This window comes from Bombus flavifrons, chromosome 3 (assembly GCF_040668555.2).
Source record: "Bombus flavifrons isolate JBK064 chromosome 3, iyBomFlav1_principal, whole genome shotgun sequence".
Lineage (NCBI taxonomy): Eukaryota > Metazoa > Arthropoda > Insecta > Hymenoptera > Apidae > Bombus > Bombus flavifrons.
Window position 1 is genome coordinate 18,252,735 of NC_138444.1, and position 26,969 is coordinate 18,279,703.

The window sequence follows — 26,969 nt, forward strand, 5'->3', positions numbered from 1 at the left end:
GTTGGCAGTTGTACTAACAGATTGACAGACGTACTCGCCGCGAACTGACCCCTTCGTAGTGATTTAGTTATCTCTCTATCGACGCCTCGCCAACTCCTATAACTTGGATCGTAATAAAAAGAAAGAGGAAAAAAAGTGTTACCGGAAGTGTTGTATCAAAAGGTAACGCGAATTCTACGCTGAATGAGCTCCTGCCGGTTTGAAATCGTCTCGAGACGAGATATTATGATTAGGTGAGTAACTAAATTAGGTTTGATCTTCTTTTGAGTGGTCGTCCCGTCGTTCCGCAATTTAGTGGTTGTTAGAGATTTTTCAGTGACTTTGGTCCTAGTGACAAGATATTTCTTTTAGATACAACGATATATGTGCGTTCTTCAACCCAAAGTAGTCGCTAAAAATCTCGTAATTGATACGACTATAAATAAACGAATAATAAGAAGAAGTTCTATGGTATAAGATCGTTTGAATAAAGCTTGTTAGATAATTGTATTAGTATTAATGATACAAGTTAAATTAAGTAATATTAAGTAATGTTTCAAGTATAATATATAGTTCTCTAAGGAGGTTTTAATATTAACGTGGAACTATTTATTCAGTTGGATAAAACGAGGATCATATCGCAACATCTAGTTTTCTTAATCCATATTTAATCTCTGTAATGTTTAAGCTATTGATTACGAGGTAATGTATGATTAGTAAAAACCACAGAATTACTAGTTATAAGATAGTAATATCCTTTAAATATTCTTTTTTCAACATTTCTTAGATAATGTTTTGTATTCTTTTTCTCTATAAAATTAGATTAGAGTTAATTGATACAATATCGTGGTTGTATTAATTTGAAACTTTATTATCGTTTTTTAAACGTTTTTTAAACAAAATATAAATCGATTATTTTATATTTCCAGCAAAAAATTAGGTTGAAGTATAACTCGAATTAAAATAGAAAAAAAGCTCGATGGTTATATATCAGTGTGAAACTTTGTTATTGGCTTGATCTCTTTAAATCCATTACTTAATTCAAACTTCCTTATTGCTTTAAGTAAAGATTCGCTGCGTTTTCGTGAAGTGCATTCCATTCATGAGCGAGTAAATTAAATGAACTGATGTAAGTAGTAGTATTTCGTGTGCATCCTAGTATTTGCAAGTGTCTAATAGGGTGCTAGTAGATCAAATGAATTCGTGGTGAAATCAGCTTACAGTGCTCGATAATAAGTCTAGTGGATTTCGAGCGGAAATAGATCATACCGGTCATTTGTGACACGTATGAACACTCGGGATAGTTGCAATGGTGTTTAAAGTAGCAAGTTCTGATACGTTTCATACACAGAAAATTCGAATAATATTTTACTTAAGTCTGCTGTTCTCGCTTTTTCTTCACATTTGTATGTATTTCTTTAAATATTTTCTATTCTTGAGATATTTTATTGATAAAAAGCATGGAATACGCAAAAAGTAAAATTACATTGAATATTAAAATTAAATATTTAAAGACACATTGATCCAATGAAAGCAGCAGGGTTTATGTTGTTTACCACTGTTTTTAGTTTTTCGTAAACTTACCTAAATCAAATATCATTATGAAAATGTACAACGTCCATTTTGTTTAATAGTCACATCTCGTTTAGTAGTAACAAGGATCAGAAAATATTTCGTTTAATTTTTCCTATACAGATACGAGGCCTATGAGAAATTTAGACCAGCTATATGCGTTATGTAACAACATTAACAAGTCAGAGTTAACGATTGAGTAATGCATTAGATAATTAAGGTTTGAAGCTCGGTGCTAGACACTTTTCCATTCGAAACGACGTAATTTTCCGACCTCTAAATTTGATTTACGTGATGCAATAAATCAATGGAAAAGAAGTTTATCCAGTATTGAAATATTGCCTAACCTACAAAATGCCTATACCGTATTGGTAACATACGTAAGATTCAAGATCGTGACTATATCGTAAATTTCAAAATTCTTCATCATAAGTACAATTTGCAGTAGATTGCGAAGTACACGATTAATGCCACAATATGACGCAAATTGTTAATTTTATAGAAAGAATAAAGAAAGCAGAATATTATTAAATGATTGAATCCTTCGAAAATTTATTACGTAGTGCTTTATTCTGACTTTTCGTTGATGTAAGAGAATAATTTCTTTTTTAGAACAGCTTAACTTCCCTACAATTTTATAATTATATTATAATTTAATAACGATACAGGAAAATATAATTTTATGATTTTATAACCTTTTAATTTTATCATTTTCCTAAGACTTCTTTCGAGTAGCTTAATTCTGTATCTCACTTTTTGAAAGCACAAATTTAGTATTTTAGTAAACTGTAGTTGAGAAAACAAAATTACAATTGCGGATCTGGTTTCTTTAAAAGGAGTACGTTTTGCTTGCTAGTTTTCGAAACGGTTTGGTAAACACAGATAACAGCCCATTATTATCATATTTTGCACGGTGACATGAAAAGATGAGCACAATCAAATTGCAATTTTCTTTGAAAACTTAAGCAACGTTAAAAAAATTACGACACCCGGAAGAATAGATCTTTAAAAAAGATCGACAAAAAACAGATGTTGAACAATTCAACGTCTTATAATAATTAAATGATAATTGCGTAAAGTTACAGCTGTTCGCAATTACAGTAGATGCAAAAATTCTCAAAATTCTAGAACTTTATATTATTTACTCAAAGATATATCTTCGATTTGAAAAATTTTAATATTGAAAAATCAGATAGATAAATGAAAACAGAATCGAGGGTCATAATAATAAAAACTGACAGAAGCACGTGCTTATTATACATACTTGGTATGTGTAGCGCAGAGTTGATCCTTTCAAAAAAAAAAAAATCATACGTCCAACGTCAGAAATTCAAATTTATGGAAAATGAGATAAATCCGTGAGACGAACAAATTGAAATCTTGCAACAGTAATAAAACGAGGTAAACATAATAGCTCACCGTAGGTATGGCGGAAATCTAGCACAGCAACAACTGGATTTCCAATCTGATTTCCATCGATTGGTTGATTCTGGCCTCGTTGATCGACAGATTTATTATCAGAAGTATACAATCGATCTACTGCGATTCTATTAAACTCAGACAGGATGGTTGATGCGATATTTTTGTATCCTTCTGTTTATTCGTTTAAAATCAGCCAATGTTTGTATAACATCACAATCGTAAAATGTAAATAATACTTTGTAAAATAATACTTTTTTGTAAATAATACTTTGTTTAAAAAATACTCACATATATATATTTTCGAGACAAATACTTAGACGGCTGATCAAAATATTAAAATACGTTTTCTACGATGCAAGCACGGTAAAGCAAGGGTAACCAAAAGCGGGACAGATAAACATACGAAGAGTTCATGCATGACAAACACGCGTGGTTTAACACACGTAAACCTAATATAGCATCGTAATAGGCGAAAATATTGGTTTACCTTTAGCTTGAAATGCAAATGTCGCAATGAAACCGATTTTCTCACATGGATCGCTATTTGAACCAGGATGTCATTGCCAACGAGTTACAGCGTGTACCTCCCTCGAGTCCTAGATCCTAGAAATTCTAGAATGGTGTCTTTCGCAGTAGCTTTATCGAGAAAATTAGACTCCTTTGTGAATTCATTCGATCAGAATGAAAGATAATCTTCTTGAACTGAACATAAGTAAACAAGATTAACATACCTGGTTAATTAAATTCTGCAAATTAAAATCTATTTTGCCTCATTCTTTCAACGACGAATAGAAGTATAATAAGTGGATGGCGGATTTTTATGTATTTATGCGTAGTTTGAGGATCCAAGGATGCATAATATGGAAAAATATACGAAATGCTCAAAGTATAGTGGTCGTCGTTGATAAGTATCGAGATACTTTTGTCGCTCACCGTATATATGAGAAGAGGTTATTGAGAAGAGAGCGTTGTATGACGCGAACTGCATCGAATTTCTTGGGTTCCGCCGAAACGACGCGCATTCAGCTCCCATTCAACTCGCAACATCCACCCACGCAATCACGCTGCAACCGTGCAGTACGTGACGCGTGATCCGCAAGATTTTTACGCTGCTTGCCGGTTGATTGCCCCCAGAGCACGTTGATGACGTCAGTACGCTCGATGATTCACTACGAGCAACTCGTGTACACAACGCCGGACACATATGACCGTGCGTGTGCATAATTCGCATTACTTTCACGCGTCTGTGTACACTGTACACCTGAACGCATTTGCCGCGTTGATACATTCGGCCACGTTCGCGTTTCTTACCATGTTGGATTGTTTTTCACGTTACTACTTTATTCTATTTCTGTCGATTTAGAGCGATCCGTGCGCGATAAAATTCACAGTCATGCGAACACCGCAGATAAAAAGCACAATTCATATTTCTCGTCTTTTATAAAAAAGGAATTTTTAAAGTTAACACGTATGTTTTGGCGATCGATGCAACGTCAAATCTGTCTCTGCATTTGATTTTCATTCTGTAACGATTTGTTCAATTTGCTCCGCTCTTTGGCCCATTTCCTACTCGCATTTTCTGTTCATTGTCAGTCGTATTTCTCTATTACCAAGAGATTTCTTAACCCGCGCATAGTATCCTCATAGATTGCAGACTACAATGATTTATGTTGGATTTAAATTTACGACATTTAAATTTCGTATTTTTTATTCTCAGTGTTAGAAACTAGTAATAAAGTATTCTTCTATTTCTGTTTCTATCGCTAAGAGAAATTTCTTAAGTATGCGGATAACATGGAAGAATCATTTATTGATACGCGTTATTCTACATCCCAATTTTATTATATGTATATGATAAGATCTTCGGGAAATATCTGAAATGTTTGCCGAGACTGTATCATGTATGTGTTAACTGGAAAGTATGTAGTATAATGGCCATTTTATTATGTAGACAATATCGTAGGCTTCATAGGACTGGATACTACCGATACATCGTTATGTGGTCTCCCAAGTTCAACAAAGTTCGATAACATCATCGTTGATTAGAATGCCAAAGACCATAGTCTGGAAAATATTTATTACGTATCGTTTCGATCACGACGCCATTGTTTCGTTTTCTTAATCAGCCAGTAGCTAATGAAATCTATTTCTTACTAACCGATATTCCTAATTCTTTCTCTTCTTTTGTACTTTTATTTCAAGATCGATATTTCTTATCTTACATTTTCATTTATTGAAATAAATATTTATGCGACAAATATTTCGATAAAATAGTTTTAATGTATTATTAGAGCCATTTTTAAATCAGAAGCCTCGTCGGAATCACAAAGTTAATTCTTCCTTACAAAACCAATAAAGATCCAGTATTTGAACACTCACCATAGAAAAATTCTATATTCATGTTAAGCATTTATGTTATGCAGGGTGGTTGGTAACTGGTGGTACAAGCGGGAAGGGGGGTGATTCTCCTCGAATAAAAATTTTTTTTTTTTTAATTTTTCCATCGAGACAACGATCTACAGTGAGATCCGTTATAACGTACCGCACGCGTACCGAGCGAAAATTCAAAGTCGATTTTCTCGAAAACAAAGCCTCGAACGAAAAATTTTTATTCTATATTTTCGACTTCTTTTTTCACGTAGAATCACTCCCTTTCCGCTTGTACCGCCAGTTACCAACCACCCTGTATATGTAATGCGGCACAATTTATATTGGTATATCTGAAATTGTATTGATCAAATTTGAAACTAATCTGAAAATGTATATAGAAATTAGAAGGTATTTGTTGCAAACATGTATTCAATAAAAAATTGATATAAAGCGTGATAGCCATCTTGAGTATATAATAAGTGTGAAACGTGGTCTTACCGATTATCGAGCTTCATTAAAATATAATGAATAATCGACCGTTTAAGCAGATCTGTGATCTTTGCGAAATAATTATACATATGCTTGTACTAAATATTTTCTAACTCCAATGTACATCAAGAACCTAAATTCGCAGCACAGGGGAAGCCTTAGCCCGAAATGAGACGAAAATCAAGGATACCAAAATTGCGTTCGGGGCTTCGTTTTCGAGAACATCGAGCTTGAAAAGTTGCCATCGCGAAGGACACCGCAACGAGCGAAACAGAAACGAATAGAGACAATCATTGCGCGGCGAGACAATCGATTACATGATAGTCATATATCATTGCGTATATTAATGCCGAGTAAGATTGTAAGACAATGCAACCATGTTTCTGTCCGTGTATCGCGCCTGGTATCTCGATGACTGTGAGTGCAAGACACGTTTCATTTATCCGTAAAAGTTTGCGACAATATCGCGAAGGTGGTGGAAGATACAAGATACGTACTAACAATTACAGGTTGATGGAAATTCAGGCGACCTCGGCTCTGTAAATATGGGCTAAACAGGTTGACTAAAATTCAGTAGAGTAGGATTCAATGAAATAGAATATGGCCGACTATACTAACGAACTATAACTATATTTCTAGTAAATTCTTTCTTAATTCGAAATTACATGTAAAATCGAACTTTCTTTGTAATTCCTCTAATACACCATAGCCAGAATGAACATCAAGTAGTTTGAAATAAATATCGAATATATCATCTGATTCTATTTTATAGGATCGTAAAAGTTGGAAGCTGTAAAGGTTAGTTCGTACACGGTCAGTAGTTTAGTCAAGTAGCATGTAAAAGCGAATTTACACCGCTTTCATCCTCGTTTCATCCGCAATGATCATCGAAAGTTAAGAGTGTAGATTCGGCTTTACTTGCTATTTGATGGATACTGGCCGTGTCTGAATCAGCCTTTAAGTTAGTGGCGAGCTCGCAACGGTTTGTAGTTCGTGTGCATAAGTCTCGAAAAGCTGGTTCCACTTTGGCGCTTGTTAAGCCGCCGTAAGATTTACTACAAACAGTGTCTCCATTATCACGTTTCTTTCAACACGAGTTGACGTGTATCTTTTTAAAGTTGGTAAACCCACATGATTGACGACACGATTGCTGCGCAATTAGCGATACATTCTCGTTCAATTTCGACTCTGTTCTTACCGTTGATTGATTTTATGAGCCACCAATTTGTCTTCTGGAAAACGCACAATCGTCCATCCGTGATGTTTTGCTTTACCAAAAAAATTGAGATATATTCTTCGAAAATCAAGCAATGTAATTGTCAAACATTTCCTTTGCAAACTTGCGTTAAAATTATTTTTCAATCTCTCCGTATGATATTTATTTTCAGATTATTTTTCGATACAACCGAAGGCTGAGTTCACTTTCCGATAAAAATTAAAACAGAAAACCTTAAATGTTTCCTAATATATTTTCCTAATTATCGTAATTTCCTGATGTATAATAACTACATGGTAGCTGTCAACTTTAGCTAGTTTAGTCGAGGCAAATAGGTTATACGCTTTATGTCAGAAATGGATAGCAGACAGGTTAAGCAATAAGATGGATATGGAATATAAACGAATGGGGATCAGGGTTTTCGAGATCGATGGCAAGAACGTGAAGACTCGTCGGTGATTTCGGCGAGTCGTTTCCGGAAATTTGTATCACGCCATACCGTAAAGTACTTCCTTCATATTGTAAATAAATAATTACGGAAGACGACCAGCATCGATATATTGTCGTGATTCTTAGTTATTGAGAAAAAAAACATATTTTAATGTAACGTCTCTACAAGAGGAAAATCGCAAAAATACCGATATTTATTTCGATTTTCGATAATATATTGGTTTCGATATAGCTTCGATGGCATAATACCGGTATCAAAATCGTACAGGATTTAAAGTAACACTGAAAAGGAACTAAGAAATCGTGTAAAAAGATTTTATGAGGAGTTGTTTTATTTTTTCGTCGGTAATGCGATTAAGTAATATTGCGTAAGACGAAGAACAAAAAAATAAGACCGAGTATTACGGCGCTTTTCATTGTTCGCCAGATACATTTGTCGAATTAATTCAATTTATCATTTGTTTATTCGTTAAGCGACTCGTTAAATTTGCTCTTCTCGAACGGCGAGATTCTTTTTAAGGTGAAATTTTTTTCTTAGCTAATGACCAGCAAAATCGTTGGCAGGAGAGCAAGTTCAGAAAAGTATAATAAATCTGTCTAAATGCTCTTGTCTAAATTTATGATCGTACAACATGGAACAACGTGTAGATGGCGCGGAAGAATTCGAAACGTGTCCTTCGCTGTGCTTCGCGAATTAATTTATACGACAATACTAAATTAATCTGAAACCAATACCACAATTAGCTTTAATTTCGAACCAACACTGAATTCTACTAGCTGCTGGTCGAAATTCCCATTTCGATCAAACGTCGATAATCGATAATGCGAAACAACTAGAGAACTGATTTAAAGGAATTGAACGTCTCGATTGATCCTCGTTTCGAACCGACTGTTGGGCCACGTGTGCGATTAAGATTGCCGTTCTGACGAATCAACGCTCTGCTACTGCTCTATTCTTTGCATATTTTTTTGCATCTTGAAATTTTCCATATATTCCACAATTTATCGTAATGTACCGTATCTTGTGGAATATTTCGCTTCTAAATTTCCCACGAATGTATAAAAATTCGCAGTCTACTAATAATTGACCTTCCAATAATATCCACTGTCTTTCTATATTCTTGCATATGACGCGTATTTTGTGCAATATCGCAGTTTCAAAATTCCCCATAAACGCAGAAAAATCCACCATCTTACCGATAATCGATCTACTAAATACTTTACGAACGATATAATGTTTAGCAGGATAACCTATTAAACCGCAAGTAACGTGCAATGTCGAACGAAAGATCGCACTCGGCCGTGAGCCTCGTTACAATAAAATAATTAATATTGATATTAATCCACTGATAAATACATCATCGATTTTCCAACTATCGGTTAGTTATCGATAAACAATCGATTAAAGCGGAAAAAATGCTTTCTCGTGGGTGTCCAACGACCGACTCCTGCTATCGATGTCGCGGCGATATTCGCGGGAATCGTTTACACGAGGTTACGCAACTGATGGTCGCGTCGTCGCGAGTACCGCGAATTTCTTCAGCGCCATGCGCTTTTATGTTTCTCTCAAAGAGCATTCGCAAGCTGACACTCGCACAACACGAAGTGTGTCAGAACGAAACTTCGCTATAAACTCATATAAAGTAATTTATTCATCAAAAGATGGATGTCGGTTTTCGTGATCTCGTTTGCTCTTTTTCCAACGACTCGTCGTTGACTCTCTGGATGCAGATACGTTTGTGTGTGGCTTCTACGAACGAAGAGTGGGGAATATTGGTGCCTCGTGGCCTCCCCTATATAAGGTTTGCGCTCTCCCATTGCCTCTCGGTTCCCCAATTCGGGCAACTTCTCCGAGACTTGGCAAACCGCACACTGTAAGTTTTACAATTCTTTTTTCTTCTATTTAACTACCGTTAAATGTAAAACTTCATGTCGATTTTTGGCTCAGACATGCCCGTTAAGATTGCAAAGAGAAACTTTTCTTAATATTCTGCGATAATAATGCGAAATAGCGGAAAAAACCGTGGCCTATCGATGTCAATGTTAAATGTGAAATTTGTATGGAACGCAAAGAAACGATTGTAGCAGTCGATTCATATTTATATTTAACGTATTTTTATCGAAATTGGTCGATCAAGATGTATCAATATCACGATGTTTGAGTACAGTTGGAAGATATTTACGTTTGTTAATATCTCTTGAAATTGTTAATATCTTTGTGTTTTCTGTTTCGCACAAATGGCACAATTAGGTTCTTCGATTCTATTGCGTTATTTTGAGAGATGATGGCGAGAAGGAACGAACGTCTTCTTTCTTGTTTGCCAGATCGAGCTTAGAACGTTCAATAGAAGCAGAGGACGCAGTTGTTCATGATCGTCTATGCTCCTGTTACTTATCAATGTAATTGAATCTTCAAGAATTAAAGATCTTATAGTGATGTTTACGTTTCGTCTATTTTATTACCCGATTTCCATAATTCGAGCTATGGAAACGAACCAGTTTGTCACGACTCTGCATTCGTATAAATAACGTCGGCCATTGAACTGTTTGAAAAATGTCAGTAAAAAGCCTACTTTCGTTCAGTATGCTAAACACGTTATTCAAGATCAAAATTGACCAACAATTACGTCGACTGACATCACGTCGAATGAATCTTAATCTCAATCAATAAATTAAAACCGCACGCCGGGAGTTAGCCATCGAGATGGCGAACGTCTGCGAAGTAAACATACCGCGTTTTATGTAAACACATAATAATTCAAAATGCAGGATCGCGAAACGTGGACATTGAGACTAGAACATCTTATTCTATTTGGGACGTAACCGGTTTTGAAAGTTTTTGGCGTTGGTACAAATGTTAAACAGCGTTCTAACTTATTCTATGGATTGTTGATTCGCCGTAAGACGTGTCGCAACGTCGACAAAATAATAACTAAAATAATATTTCATTAATTTTGACGTTACTGCCGAGAATTATAGATTTTTTAACAAATTGCTCGTCCTATTATGAATAAATTACAGCAGTATTTTAGTAAAGTTGGTGAATAATCTTTGATTTTATTCACCAATACCGGAATTACGTTCGCCTCAAATTCGATTCAAAATCGTTTGGACGTGCGAGTTTCACAAATGACACGCTAAGATATAGTTATTTATTCTAGCGTTTCTAGGAAGTGATTCCGATAGATAATAGAATTTGGATATGACAGAAAATTATGGTACCTTTAAATTTAAAACTCGGATTAATTTACCTGTAGTTCTTTGAATTTCTGCACATTTCTTAAGAATTTCACAACTTTTTGTCCGTATAATTAATTAATATTAATGGGAAAAGATTAAACTACGTTTTGTTATAGAACATAAAAAAATATAGTGTAAGAAATTACGATGATTCTTGGAGCGTAGACGGAATAAACCTTGCCCTAGTGACGACGAGGTCGACATATTTGTTTCCATTTTTCATATTACCTTAGGCGAAAAATCGCTTTCACCCATTGTTATCGGTTACACTTGCCTTTTATCTCTCCCTTAATTAATAAGCTAACAAACGATTAATTCATCAGAGACGAATTTTCGTTAACGTTAGAACGCGTTATAATGATTTTGCAAAAATAAGCGCGCTCTTTCTTGCGTAAAAACTAAAAGCATGGCTGCTTCAATAATAAACTTCATCAACTTCGTTTAGCTCGTTAAACTTAGATCAATCTTCAACATATATACTTACGTACGTTCATTTCGATTCTATTAATCCAATAATATTAGTTTGTTACTTCGGAGATATATATTTAGCGCAAGCATACATAAATGAGCTGCAATGGACGATGAAACGCTTATCGTAATTAATTAGTTGCCGGTATTTATGCAAATTCCTAGATATATTTGTAAATATAATTTTACAGAAAAAATAGAATGTAAACACATGCTTGTTTCGCTTCGAAAATATCTTTAATAATTGGACTGTGAATGTTTATGCGATTCATATCTTCATGAACAACTGAAGAATTAGGATCTCAATATAAACGTGTTTTAGCTATTAAATATCTATTTAGCCGTAATATTAATGATAATTTGTTGTTTCGTTTTAATGGCATCATCGGTGGAAAGTATCGTTCGTGTTAACTTTAATGAAAATTTCAATTTCACGAGCAATCCTAACTTACTAAGATCTTCTAAAGTTCGGCTGGTAAAATTCAACTTAACTTATTAACACGTTGATCCGTCGATCAGAAACTTTTGTAATATAAGTAAAAGTTAACAAAGCTACGTAAATGTTAAGTAGATCAGTTTCAATTCTTCCACGTACAAATATGATGCAATTTATTTTCAATAGAAATAAAATATCGAGAAACGTGATATTATTTACTATCGTTGGTGATTCTTGTCTTTCGGCTTGAGATGGCTTCCGGTTTACGCTTCCTCTTACAGGAGATGTAATTTCCTATAGGATCAAGGATTGTAATTCGTTATAATTGAAATATAGGAAAATAACAAAATTATTACATCCAAGGAATTAACGATCTACGTATAGCGTAAGTAACAGTTAACTCAATTTTCTTTCTTAACAAATTAATATGATATAACGCGATAGCAAGAGCGTCAACGAGTCGATGAAACAACGTCGAAACGAAAGGATCGAAGGATCTGATATCCTTTGAAGCGAATCGAGCAAAGTAACGGGGGCATCTCCCTTCATGGCCACCATCAGCATGTCATTCGATAGACTAGGAAACGAACGGGAACGTTTGCAAACCGAGTGATAGGAGGTGGCAGTTTGCTTTTACTCTTCGATACTCTCTGACAGTCACTTCATTACCAAACGCCGCACCGTCTCTCGCGGATCGAATATTATTTTATTATACGTAGAAGTCGCGTGTAACACGATAAAACACGTTCTTATTCGTCGAATCGGTGCGTCGCAAATTTTTGTGCATTTTCATGTTCTTTGTTATTAGATCGTCGATTCGAAGCTTCTCTTCGAGACTTTTAAACAAGTGCATTTTACTTATCGTAAAGAGATTATTTTTGAAAATTCCTAACTTTTAACTCTGTTATTCCTCCTCATACTATTAGATACTATTTAATAAAAAAAAACAACTGTTTAAATACTTTGTTTCGTTCAAGTTTTGCTACTTTTTACAAACGCGAAGAATAAGTGGAACAGTAGCAGAGTTAATTATTTTGCAGAATTATTTGTCATTATTCGTAGACAGTAGAGCTAGACATTAAAGCTAGAAATTCATCGTAAATCGATGTTTGAATATTTTTCGAAAGAGGGACGATGTCCATGATCGTGGAGAACATAGTTTATCAATTTATTTGTTAATAGTAATAAGCATGTTTCGGAGAATTATTTTCGAAATTTTGAGTACACGAAGTTCTTATCGATTTGCGCACTTTAATCGCTTTGTCTAATAAACCGGTGGTTCGCTATGATAATTACAGCTAATTAAACGATAACCTTGACGAAATGTTATATAATTTCGATAAATTTGAGGATTTACATATGTGATAGTTGTCATTTCTCGACGCATCTGACTTTTATCATTCTATTCACGGTATTTCCGCGTTTCCTAAATGCGACCACCCTCTAACTGGTATGCAACATCAGTCGATCGATTAATTGATCCTTTCGTTTCGGACCACGGATCCCTGGATCGTAATTTCATGAAATTCCACGCTTCTTCCAGGAGTAAGTAATTTATTTTTTCGTTCTTAATTGCAAAGATCAATTCTGACAATTAATTATTACTAATTTTTCGATAAACACTGTTTCTCGCGTGTCTCGTCGAAGATCTTCGATCGACAAAATTTAATTATTAGAATATTAGCTAAAACACGAGATATTAAATGTCAAATTACGCTGTGAGTGATTTATTCATTCGCCGAAACGTCCTCCTTACTTTATCATTCGCAAATCAAGTGAAATACAGTAACTTGTTAAATCAGATTCTAAGTAGGTTACGAAAGATTTAAAAGTATTCAACGCGTTGATACGACGCGCAGTTTAAAAGTATTCCACGTGCAAAATAAATCTTTTCTCGAGTTCCACTTTTTTAATTGCGTTCATTTTCATACAAATCTGAAAAAAAAGAATATATTATTACTTCGATATCTCCAACGTTCTTCATAAAATATTCAACGATTCAGAAATTTCTGTTCTTACTCGATCAAGCTGGTTTACATCCCCCCGAGTCTATCCCCCCGAGATAAGGGATATTATAAAACATGCAACGAAACAGAAACGCAAAGGAGTCAAGAAATTCATTTATCGTGCGTTTATTTTTGATTGAGAGCGATCATGAATCAACGATACGCTTATCGAAAACGTGCCAATTAGTTAGCAGTGGTAGCGTGGTGTGAACCAGTCTTAACGAGTATGATGACACCGCTTTTCAGCGACGGCATCGCTTCTCTGCCGCCGGTAAATTTGTCGACAACGAGACTGATTATTATGTCCTTGCGAGACTGACGATAATTATAAACCGCTTTACTTTCAGTGCCACACGCTTGACACGCCGATTAGAGCTTTCGAGAACAGCTTGACCTCGTTTCCTTTTCGCACCGTTCGATCCGCAATCGCGGTCCACGTTTTTAATCAAACGCGATCCCCCGATTAACAGTCGCGTGACGGAGATGAACGCTCGAGGTTCGCATTGATCGCGAATTTCGCCAATTTTTTCTATCTACAATGACCTCTATCTATTTTACGAGTTTCTTTACCCATTTATCTTTATTTCAATCGGCACGACGTTCGAGTCAAACTAAGTAATTTGGTTACGAACCGTTTTTAAACTACCTATGTTTACAAGTAGATTACATATTTAACTTGGTATTTATTAGCGGCGTGATAAATAGCGAAATGTATCGTAGATATACATCGACAGTTGGGCGATCAAATTTTTTGTTTATTTATCATTCATAGTTCTTCGTTCTGCGGTTTCGACGAACTTTCCAATTTACACCACGTTATGTTGTTTGCTTTTTTCTTGAAATTTCCATTCACTTTCGTGCAAAAGACCTTAGAATATAAAACTTTTGTGCAAGGATATAACTTGTACTCGTTAAAAGAAAATTTGTTCGACTTGTAATTATCGTAAGTCACTGACGCGTGTAAATTATTCTTATTTAATAATTAATAGTTATTATAAGCAAATGGTACGATAATTCGATAGAGTAATATTAAGAAGCGACGAATCGAAAGAGTATGTAACTTGGAAGCCTCGAAACGGAATCCTATATAAGAGGATTAATTTATGTTAATTCGATATCAATATCGTTTCAGTTCCATCACTTTTATGGGAAAATCGGCAAGGTCGAAGTAGTTCTATGATGGAAGAAGAACGAAGGTGTAGCAACTGTTTTCGTGTGACCGGATTGAAAAACAATAGGTGTAACAGCGAGAAAGATCGTTCGATGTAGAATGTAGGGGATTGGTACAAGTGTCGTATATTACGAAGATGTCTTGTTTAAATAACAAAAATATACGTATACGGTATTCCTACTGTTTCACAGATTACTTCGTCTTATAGAAGGAAACGAGAATAGAAAATTACTAACAATCACGTGGAATCAAAGTTACAATTAATAAAAATAAGCTTTCTGGTTGAAATCACAGCAACTTTTCGTATTTTCTCGTTTCTCGTAGCGCAGAAATTCACTCTATCTACGTTAAATAACTAGGAATCTCAGTAAAAACGCGAGGAGTGTTAAAAAATCATTCGCAACTCAAGTAATCTATAAATACACGTTTCACACGTGTAATATTACACAATTCTTCGCATTTTTCCATTCCGTCCTGCCGTTATTACTATTTCATTATCGACGAAGATTTTTCGAGAAACCATATTTTTCGCAATGATAACAGGAAATTATAAAAATACAGATGTCAATTGCTTATTTGCGAATTTATTAAATAGTAAAAAATGCTTCGGAACATAGTTCGATGACGATAGTAAAGACTATGGCCTTTGCAGCCGTTTATAGTCATTGCAGGTACGAGAACACTGACCAATTCGAGACTGCGTTCTTGAAACTGTCGACCTTTTCGTTTCTATTTTCAGCATTTCCGTATCCATCTTAGGTTACGAGATATTTAAAAAACAGTTTCATTCAAATCGGCGTTTTCTGAACATGTCAACGAATGGCTACTCATTCTTATTATCACAGTTTATGATTCATCCTCGTGATAAACAACGTTGTTTTCTATTCTGTAACTCAGCTGATATTTGATAAAGCTGGAAAGAAAAGCTCTACGCGTGAAAATTTCTTCTTCGAGGTTTCTTCTTTTTTTTTTTTTTTTTTTCTGTACGGAGTTACAATTTGAGTTAAGATCTCTTTAATTGTCTTTTTATCAGCAACCTTAGCTTTTATTGTAAATGTCGAAAAGTTCGTCGAAGAGCTCGTGATATTAGAACTGTGGCGAGTTATATAATAAATGCAAATAAGAGTAAGATTATTTTTGCATATTCTAAGAACCAGCGTTTTCCTGTATGAAAGGAAGTTTTCACACTCTGAAAGATATTGGTATAAACTATTCCAACTAAGTAAACTTTCAGGGCATACTGTACATGTAAAATTTATCGCACAACAGACATAATTGACGTATATCTACAAAAATTCGAATCGTAAATTATATGCGCAAACGTTTATACAGATGACAATTTATAAATATTGTTATCAGCTGAAACTGCTATTATGTTTCGTTTTATGTTTTATGTTCTGTAACGGTCTCTATGTCGATAATGAGTCACGTACGAAAAGTTACAATCGTTATAATGACGAGTTCGACCGATGTAAAACGTGTAATTAACTGGAAAATATATTGTACAAGTTAGAGAGAAAGGAAGATAGTAAATTCTTTTCTAATATATATTCGTTGGAACTTGGGAAAAAAATAATCCTAGAACGATTTTTTTATTTTTTATCAACCTATGATACTTGATATTTTACTAAATTTAATAAAAATTCCGATAAATACAATTTGAACGTACAAAATATCTTGGAATTTTTCAACGAAAGGTCAATTTTCTTTATGTTTGCAAGTAACGATATTTGGCAAAATTAATCGACGATCAAGTCGATAGAAAATCTTTCAAAAATTGTAAGATTTCTTATACCAAAGGGGATAAAACAGAATTCGATTTTTAATTCTCTGGTCGCTGTTTGCGTTGATTAAATTTATTCCAGCGATGCCATAGAAGACATCTATCGCTGTAACTAATGCTGTAACTAATTCTATCTAAATTCACTCGGTTTAAATTCCCAAGAAAGGAAATAAATAATCGACGTACTAGATTCTCTATAGATTCTCTGCTTAAAAGGTTTTCTGTATTAGTGCCAAGAGTGCACGTGGTGCACAGATCGCACCTGCAGCACGCATCATCGTAGATGGCAATTACATTACGACGGATCATTGAACTTAATTTCACAACGGATAATTGACAGTTTAACCGATGTAGTTAATTACACCGATGTAGTGTGTCGTACAACGACCTGAATGCGATATCGCTAATTGTTTATTAAACCTTTTAAACACACGATATCGTTGATATAAGTTACGATTAGATGGCTAATTTAAAATCAAATTCATATTTTTATAAATGTTGATTTACGTATAAAATTAATGAAATAATACCGGAAACGAATGAAATAGAAAAATGTTTAAATATTAGATTTTACTGTTAGTTTTCACGCGTGAAGATCTGCAATCGTGGAATCACGAGTTAAAGGAATTCTTTCCTCGAGATAAAAGCATACTTATCTTGCATTATTGAAAAATAGCAGGCACGCGTCAGTCCACGTTTTAATTTAATCGATTCGAAGGAAACATTCGTCGAAAATTTGTTGGGACACATTTCGCGCAAGTAAAAGCTTTTTTCGAAAGATTCGATATACAGGGTGGTTGGTAACTGGTGGTACAAGCGGAAAAAGAAGTCGAAAATATAGAATAAAAAATATAGAATAAAATTTTATAGAATAAAAAAAAAAACGTCAATCGAGACAACGATCTACAGTGAGATCCGTTATAACGAGACGCGATAAAGTGCACGCGTACCGAGCGAAAATTCAAAGTCGATTTTCTCGAAGACAAAGCCTCGAACGAAAAATTTTTATTCTATATTTTCGACTTCTTTTTTCGCGTAGAATCGCCCCCTTTCCGCTTGTACCACCAGTTACCAACCACCCTGTATACCTCTTTACATACGCGAAATCGTCTTGTTATCAAGGAAGAGCAATTAAATTTCCTAATGTCAGCTTTCAGTATTGCATTTAAAGTACGTTTTACCACTACGATCGTAATTACCAGAACGCAACACGTACGTAGTTTGTACGTTCATTTCAATTCAATCGTTTGTTTTAACTTGAGCGAATTAGTATAGAGAAATTCTATGATAGAATCTTCGATGTAACTTTACAAGAAAATGCAATAATACAACGTACTCGGAAATTTAGCTATTATTAAATATATACCTTGCATTAACCCGATTAATATCAATCATCCGTATAATAATAACGTTACCATTAGGTATAGGATAGATACACTTGGAATACTTTAGACGAAGGTGTTTAGTTATCGTGCAATTTGCATTCACAATCGAACGAGTAACTAACGTGATTAATTTTCTACCCAACTTAACCGTGCGCATCGCTTTGTCACGAGAATGATTAAAAGCCTAAAGATTTTGATCCTATAGAAACTTTATATTTATATAGCTGGCAAAACAACTTATCACGATAAGCATCTGAAAAGATGTTTAAATCTTGCCTTTCTCTATTCGGGACACTCTTATCAGTTTTCTCGCGACAATTAAAAACGTTATAAGATATATCAAGAAACGTACGTATTTGTTAAAATGATGAAATATTTATTTCCAACTGATCGAAATTATAAAATTAACAGATTACGGTGGAATAAACGTTCACGAGCAGAAAATGCGCAAGTAGAACGAAACAAAAGAGGAAGTTAATATGTAAAATGGGTTCCGGATGATAGCGATTCACGAAGTCTGCGGAAGGTTTCGAAGAGACGCGCGTGATATCGTCTATTTAGCGAGTATTTGGTACAGGATGTCCGTCAATGTCTGCTAATATTCAGTCGTTTTCTAGAACGAGACGAAGACACGCCTCCCTCGCAATTATGTCGTTGAGCTTTTCAGGGTCTGTAATGAGATTCGCCAAGGTATTCGATTCAACATTTTCTCGAAATTCTTGTATTTTTCCTATATCTCGTTGCGTTGGTTATCGTCTGATATCAATTACATAAAATTCCAAGGTAACATAACCACGTGCAAACTTATAAATTCCAAACTTTTCAATTCAATCGCGAATCTAACCGCAAGATTATCAGGTCTGTAAGTATGAAACCGGAATTTGCCTATAGATGGCCCTAGCTGATAATGTAGTTATCACTAAACTGCGTCATTGATGCCAAAAGTCTTTCTTCACATCTCACAAACATTTTCGACTCGGAACGATACAAGTTTCATACAACAGCATAGTTTGTAATAGCGTTGAACATGTCAAATTTTGTGCCTGGAAACTACGATTTGCGGACAGCATTGATTTTCCGTTACCATTTGAAGAAAACTGCTGCAGAATCGCATCGAATGCTTGTCGAAGCTTACGGTGAGCATGCTCTTGGTAAATCACAGTGCTTCGAGTGGTTTAAAAAATTCAGAAGTGGCAATTTTGACGCTAGGAACGAAGAACGTGGAAGACCACCGAAAAAGACCACCGAGCTGTTAAAACCTGGCGAAACCGTTAATACCGAGCGCTACCGACGACAAATGATCGATTTGAATCGAGCTTTGCGTGAAAAACGACCAGAATATCAAAAAAGGCAACACAAAGCAATTTTGCTTCGTGATAATGCACCATCGCATACAGCAAAACCGGTCAAGGAAACGATCGAAGCGTTCAGTTGGGAAATACTTTCGCACGCGGCTTACTCTCCAGACTTGGCTCCGTCCGATTACTATTTATTTGCATCGATGGGACACGCACTTTCTGACCAGCACTTCGCTTCTTACGAAAATGTACGAAAATGGCTCGATGACTGGTTTGTCTCAACAGAGCGACAGTTTTTCTAGCGTGGCATCCATCAATTGCCAGACAGGTGGGAAAAATGTATAGCTAGCGATGGGCAATACTTCGAATAAAATATTTTTAATCATTTTCATACAATAAACGTGTGCTTTCTATACAAAAATTCCGGTTTCATATTTACATACCTGGTACAAGATCTAATTTATATCTACTACGATAAAAATTCCATCCTATAATTATGAAAAACAAACGATAAACTATAACGATAATATTCTATATAATTTAAATAAGTTTTCAAAATAGCCAAGTTACTCTACAATTATTATATAAATCATCGCTAAATTACCTATATTCCGATAAATGCAGATTTATAATCGTTTATGCGTTAGAGTATCAATGTAGAGCGTTTATTTTAATCAAATAATATCGTATATCAGAAGCTGGAGTGTTTGCGCGATAACATTAATTCGTATCGAACGATAATAGGGGTGACAGTTTCTTTAGCATTGAAATTTCAATTTCAGAAAACTACCCTTCAACGACCGTGTGGCCTAACGGATAAGGCGTCGGACTTCGGATCCGAAGATTGCAGGTTCGAGTCCTGTCACGGTCGATCCTTTCTTTTTTAATTTTTTTTTTCTTTTCATTTTGCTCGGCCAAATTAATTTCTTTCTCTCTTCTCGTAAACGTAATTATTTTTCTGAAATCGAATGTTTACAACCCTGATCTAGTCGTATCACTTACTATAAAAAATGTATCGGTTGAAATTATAGAGGGTGTCCCAAAATATAGATTCAATTCAAAGAAAAAAAAAAAGAGAGAAAATTTATGTAGAAAAATTTCGTTCGAGGCTTGTCTTTCGAGTTGTAAACAATAGACACCCCATAGATTGAGTTTGAAGCAAAAATATAATCGTCAGAGACTTCAAACCAGTCCTTTATTTTAAATAATAGCAATTGTATAAAATTTATCGATTATAAAATATAAATTTGTCAACGTTGAACACTCCGTAAAAGAATAAACGAAGATTAATGTATTTATGTGACACACGTTTTTATCGATCCGCGTTAGAAACGTCGCCAGAGCTTTTATACTCCAACATTGATCACACGAATAGTAAAAACACAAACGACATTAGCAAAAAGTTTCGCAAAAAATTAATAACTGATTTGAAATAGTTGCGTTAGAAATAAAGATATTCTTGTTAGGGTAAACAAGAAACCCGGTTTCCCGGTATCCAGTTTCAGGAAAAATTCATTTCAGTTCATTCCTTTTATTTGGATAAATATGTATTAGTCGAGTTTGTTTTCACGTTAGATTGTATCGAGGCTGTTATGATAATTCAAGAAATTATTCATAGCCTGATCTGTTCAGCCATGACGATATTCTCAGTGTGTAGTTTACGAGACTTTGTTCAGTCGAAAGATAGCGCGGAAAACCGACTGTTACGTATGCGATGGCTAGTTGCATCGAGCATAGAATTGTGGGAACACATAATAATTAAAGTGATCATAGTGTTTATATGTTAAACGAGTGCAGTCATCTGCGAATCAAGGTCAATCTTCGTAACCGTATAGATGATACAAATTTTTCGTTTTATTTTAATTGACGTTTCATCTCGCGTCTGAAAATTCAGTTCTTCGCCGATGAAAGAAGAAGTGTCTTAACTTAAAAAGAACGAAGATTTTGAAAGGGAAAAATCCTCGACAATTGTTGTAAATTACGCATTTATACGTAGCATTTTCCTTGGTATTAAAGAAGGACTGAAACTTAAGTACCCTCGTGACATGCGAATCACGTCCCTCTTGCAAGATGCTTCGTGCAGACCTGATTATCATTTCGTTGCCTCTGATTTCAAATCGTTGCCTTTCGGAATATTACGACCCACGCCCACTATTATCGCTGCAACTACGAATTGGCCCTACTCAAACCCTCGATATTGTTTCGAATGGAAAAAGTAAATTCCTTCTGACTCGTCTATTCTTAATTCACCATCGAACATTGCAGTCTTCGTAAAATATAGTAGGATATATATGGTATATATATCCTATATAGGATATATATAGTATAGTAGGATAAATATAGTAGGATAATCGATGATCGATATCGAGGATTTCAAATGTACATGTCAAATTATTAAAACCAATTTTATTATGAATGTATCGTTTATGATAGCTACGGATCTATACATTTATCTTGCCTGTATACGTTAATAAGACAATCGTTTGTTTAACGGAGCAAGGCTTTATTACTTTCACTAGCTTTCGTATCTCTGTTTAGTGCTGTTAGTGAAAAGTAACGCGAAATACATACCCTTTTTCTGTTTATATAATGTGTTGTTATGTTATATGTTTTTATATCGCGTTTCAGCTCACAAGTGAGCGTAGAACCTAGCCCCGCCGACGAGCAGCAGCAGATCAGCACAGATTCAGCAGAAAGACTTCGCCGAGATCCAGCAGCCCGCAAAAACAAGATCAATCTAATATCGAACGAAGCCCATCGTCGAGCACGAAGATTTCTCATCTAATTCTATTACAAAGCCAAATTCACCCAACTGCGCCGACATCGTAGAATGGTAGAGAGTGAACTTAATTCAAAGCACAATCATAGTACGTATCTTTCAAAATCTACTTCTCAAAGTATCTAATTTTTAAAGCGATACACATAGTATAACGTAACGAATTTTTTTACTGGTACTTAAGTTTAGATTTTAAACGTTCGCAGTGATTAGACGACGATATTTACGATTCATCTGGCTTGAATCGTGTTATCGATACATTGCGTACAAAACAGTTGAAATCCGAAGAATCGTAATCCAAAAGGATCATAAAATTGCTAAGATTCGTAAAGCAATACTTTTACAATGGGTTTTCGCGTAATTAAGTAGTAAACGTCTTATATCCATGTGTTTAACGCTGTGTTTATAAAACAGCACAGATGTTCAATGAATCCTTCTACAACTTCTGGAAAAAAACTGTTCGTTCTTTATTAGAAACAATAATACGATCGATCAAAGATCTATCTTGAACAGAACATCCCGAATGTATTGTAATGCGATGTATGAATTCAAATAAAATACTATAAATATTAAATATGATTATCATACTTCGCACTGATTTAAATAATATGCAATTCTTATTTCGAAATCATTAAGTGGTACAGTTATATAGGAATAAATTAAACACGAACCTGTTTTCTCATTTATTTCAGAGTGTGATGTAAAAGACGAGCGGCTAAACGGCTGTGGCTCTAAGGATCTCGAACTTGCCCGTAAGTGTTATACAGAAATTCTGTCTATCTATTAAGAAAAATTAAAACACCGTATTATCTTGTGCATCGCTTAAATGTACTAAATGTACTAAATGTATCGAATATATTACAATGTTCTGTAACAGGTATTGGAACGACGGGCAAGACCCTAGACCCAGAGAAAGGATCCATCGTTAAAGCAGACTTTGAGAAGGCCATTGAACTTACCGGTAACTTCGTTATTTCTTTTCTTTCCCTATATTACAATACGTATATACGAATTTACTTGATTCTTTTCAGACTATGGCAAATTTCACTACTTCCTCCTCACGGTGTGCGGCTTCGTCAGCACCAGCGAAGAGATGGACGTAATCTCTATGTCCTTCATTCTACCTAGTGCACAATGTGACCTAAAGCTCGATACCCAAGCCAAGGGATGGCTCAACTCGATCATCTTTATTGGTATGATGGCGGGTGCTTACGCCTGGGGCTCCGTAGCGGATGCCTTAGGTCGTCGAAAGGTTCTCATCGCCATCTCTTTCACGAATGCCCTTTGCATCGTTGCCTCCAGCTTCAGCCAGTCCTATGAACTTTTCATGTTCTTCCGTTTTTTAAATGGCGCTGCGTAAGTCGATCCATTTACACTTTACATCTAAATTATTAACATCGTTCATTTTTTTAATATATATACTCTGGCCAATTTCATTGATGTACATTAAAATTACAATTCCAACATTCGTAACAGCGATTTCACCGACGATTTCGTCGATCACTTCGATATGCTACATACGGAGAAGCGCATAGAACAGGGCGGAACGAAATATGGGGGAGAAATTATTTTGCGTTATTCGTAACTTCTAATGATGAAACTTTACTCTTAATATTCTTTAACGATACACGCTTGAGTTGAGTTAAAATACTATGTTAAAATGGGTCGTAGATTATTAAAAAATACTAAAGTTTTGTATTATATTATAGTTTAATAGTGATATTTTAAAGGATATATCAAATTTTATGAGAATTCATTGATTTTTAGACTTGGCGGCAGCGGACCTGTGATCTGGTCATATTTTGCTGAATTTCAACCGAAAGCAAAACGAGGCTCCATGCTGTCCTTCATGGCTGCATTCTGGACACTTGGAAACCTCTTTGTTGCTGGTAAATCTACGTAATCTTTTGATTAAATTTAATTATTATTAAATTAATATCGCACTATACTCGCGTCATTACCGTTTCTTGTTACAAAATAACATTGTTGTTTTAGTCTAAAAAGAAATTTGTGCTTTAATAAATGTATGCTCCTTTTTACCACCAGGTTTAGCATGGTCGATCATCCCTAACGACATCGGTATCGTAAGCTCATCGTTCACGTACAATTCTTGGCGAATCTTCCTGCTGATCTGCGCTGCTCCATCGTTTATCGTCGCGGGGCTACTCCTGCTGCTCCCTGAATCCCCCAAATACCTCTTGTCCTGCGGAAGATACGAAGAGGCACTCGATATTTTCCGTGGGATCTATGCCATTAACACTGGCAAACCGCGTGATAGTTACACGGTGAATACTATATATTCGTTATTTTAATTAGCACTAAAAATTTTATATTTATATTTAGATACGTAATGATATAGACCATCTTATGTTCTATGAATATAGAAATTCAGAAAATTCGAAAGAGTGTAATTTTAATTGTTATGATACGTGTTTAGGTAAAGGAATTAATTTTGGATGACTTCCAAGAACCGGAACCGAAGAAGAATACCGTTGAAAAAAACAAATATAAAACAATGCTCGCTGACATCGTAGACAATAGCAAGCAACTGTTCGTCTCACCGATACTTCGTTTCACCGTAATATCGATCATCATCAATTTCACTTTTCACATCGGTTATTACGGTCTCATGATGTGGTTTCCGGAATTATTCAATCGTTTCGACGAATTCCATCGTGATCATCCTGATGAAGTTGCTTCGATATGTCAAGTAACCGAATATGTAGTTCAAAAAGGTTCTCAGAGTATCGAGAATTTTTGCTTGGATAAAATTGGCGCTTCCGTTTTTATGGAATCGTTGATTACCGTTGCATCCGCTATACCCGCAAATATCGTCGCTGTTTTAGGAATGGATCGTCTTGGTCGTAAATTCTTTTTAGGTAAGCATTGTTTAATATTTGCATAAATATTTTATCACGCGCTATTAAATTTTTAACGTATTTTTAACGTTTTTTTTTTTTCGTAGATGACCGATTTTTGAGAAAGGTAGAAGAGGAAAGACATTTATTATTTTTTACACTCGATAGATTTTTTAATACTATATATTTAATATACAACACGTTCAGTGTCAATTTTGATATAAAACTTTAATTTTCTGTAGTTGTTAATAGATTTAATCTGATTTAGTAGTCTAAAGCAACAGAATTTTACTATTGTACTCGATAAATGTAGATAGTCTTCTAAAATGAAATCTTTGGATGTTAAAGTAAATCTTTGAACTCTATTGTAATGTATAACTAATAATTTAATATTTAAAAGTTTTTTTTGTTTATTCCGACAATTGTATTTTGTGTAAAAGATACTTTGTCCTCTTCTATTTTTTTTAACGAATCTACTATTTACAAGGATAACGCTGAGAATAACGTATAACTACTTAGCATTTATGCAAATGGCAATGTAAATAAAATACATTATTTGCAGTGTTCAGTACATTTTCATCAGGGCTCTGTTCAATCGGACTGTATTTCGTATACAACAAGCACCATAATCTGATCGTTTCGGCAATCTTTAGCGGTGTGATAAGCTGCGGAAACGCAGCCTTAGACTGTCTAATAACCGAAGTTTTTCCGACGCCACTTCGCGCTACAGGAATTGCTATTTCCATGGTTGCGGCCCGTCTCGGTGGAATTATTGGTAACATCGTAATAGCTCAACTCCTGGACATGTATTGTCCAGCACCAACTTTTATTGTTGCTGCTCTTCTAATAGGTAGATATTTTTAAGTTTTTTAAATGCTAATTAAAATGCTATTAACGTTAAAATTTATGTTACATCGATTTGTATACGTCATGTAAATAGTTACTTGGAAATCGATACATATTTTACAAGAAAAATGAGCAAAAATGTCATCATCTTTTATATATTGCTTAAACTCATTTTAGCAAATGAATTTGTTAAAATCTATTTATACATCCATATTATGCCATGGGCATAATTCTTCTATCTCTAATAGTTTCTAAGATAGTTCCCAAAAAATGCACTTCCAATTTTAAACTCAAAACAGAAGAAAATTACTTTTGACTACTTGTTAAGACAAGCTCGCTTACTACACATGTAGATATGTTTATTGAACAAAAAAATATCTTTTTGAGATTTCTACATTTTGAAACAATTTGCACTTTTTTTCATTTTTATCTTTTAATTAATAAATGAATTGAATTTTACTAAATAATATAAATTATATTTCTCTTACAGGTGGAGGATTATTGTGCTTATTCTTACCAAACACAACACGGGAACCACTTTCTTGACACCAGTGGAAAGTTACATCAGACCAACTAAATCAATGTACAATCATACACGTACCCTTCCAATTGCTAAACTTACCATATTTCAAAACGACACATTGTATGTTCATGCATTTGTTCGCATTTACTCATGAAACGATTCATTGTAAACAACGTATGTCGTGACGATTGAGCATCACATTCCTATTTTACATATCAATCTCGAATGACAATAAACAAAGTTGTATTAACAATTAGAATTCGTAGTAGATAGTAGAGGATACGTTTTCCAAGAATAAATGAAACACGAATGCACAATTTCCTACAGTATCTTTCTTTATAGAAAAACAAAGATATATTATTTCTATTATATGTTCAAATATTAGATATATCGTGACACTCCAATCGTGTGTGAATTTTGCGTATTGTTCGCTAAACGTGAAATGTAGATACAGCATTTACGCTGATAATTCATGTGGTGTTTGTAAAATTTTTGTTATGTACTTTTGTATCTCTTGTCCATACTCCTGACACAGCCATCATATTTATAAGATGTAACAATTACAAAATGTTTGAAATGTAAAACAACAATGTAACTATGAAAGAAAGTAAAGAAATTTAAGAAAATTGAGCTTTTTCCTCTATAGTGTACCCATAATCCTTTTAGATTCTTATCTTAAAT

General features: G+C 34.6%; 1 protein-coding gene and 1 non-coding gene across 4 annotated transcripts; both read left to right on the forward strand.

Annotated features, from left to right (window-relative positions):
• On the forward strand, positions 1 to 26,914 carry LOC138190217 (synaptic vesicle glycoprotein 2B). 3 transcript variants are annotated; one of them, XM_069132853.1, is made up of 10 exons: positions 1 to 233; positions 21,914 to 22,152; positions 22,754 to 22,813; positions 22,939 to 23,022; positions 23,093 to 23,417; positions 23,829 to 23,950; positions 24,108 to 24,346; positions 24,499 to 24,940; positions 25,482 to 25,769; positions 26,256 to 26,914. In XM_069132853.1, exons 2-10 carry the CDS (start codon positions 22,116 to 22,118, stop codon positions 26,309 to 26,311), a joined length of 1,653 nt encoding a protein of 550 aa, XP_068988954.1. In that variant the 5' UTR covers positions 1 to 233; positions 21,914 to 22,115; the 3' UTR covers positions 26,312 to 26,914. The 3 variants fall into 3 exon arrangements, with proteins under 3 accessions (XP_068988954.1, XP_068988953.1, XP_068988955.1); XM_069132852.1 differs by lacking the exon at positions 1 to 233 and adding an exon at positions 9,108 to 9,372; XM_069132854.1 differs by lacking the exon at positions 1 to 233 and adding an exon at positions 20,953 to 21,098.
• On the forward strand, positions 20,084 to 20,156 carry TRNAR-UCG (transfer RNA arginine (anticodon UCG)). Its single transcript has one exon. It is a non-coding gene; the product is annotated as a tRNA-Arg (tRNA).
• Positions 26,915 to 26,969: the final 55 nt, after the last annotated feature.

Coding starts and splice junctions, on each gene's coding strand:
- LOC138190217 (XM_069132853.1), top strand. CDS start 22,116: ATGGTAGAGAGTGAACTTAATTCAAAGCACAATCATA. Junction 23,418..23,828: donor CGTTTTTTAAATGGCGCTGC/GTAAGTCGATCC, acceptor ATTGATTTTTAG/ACTTGGCGGCAGCGGACCTG. Junction 24,941..25,481: donor TGGTCGTAAATTCTTTTTAG/GTAAGCATTGTT, acceptor CATTATTTGCAG/TGTTCAGTACATTTTCATCA.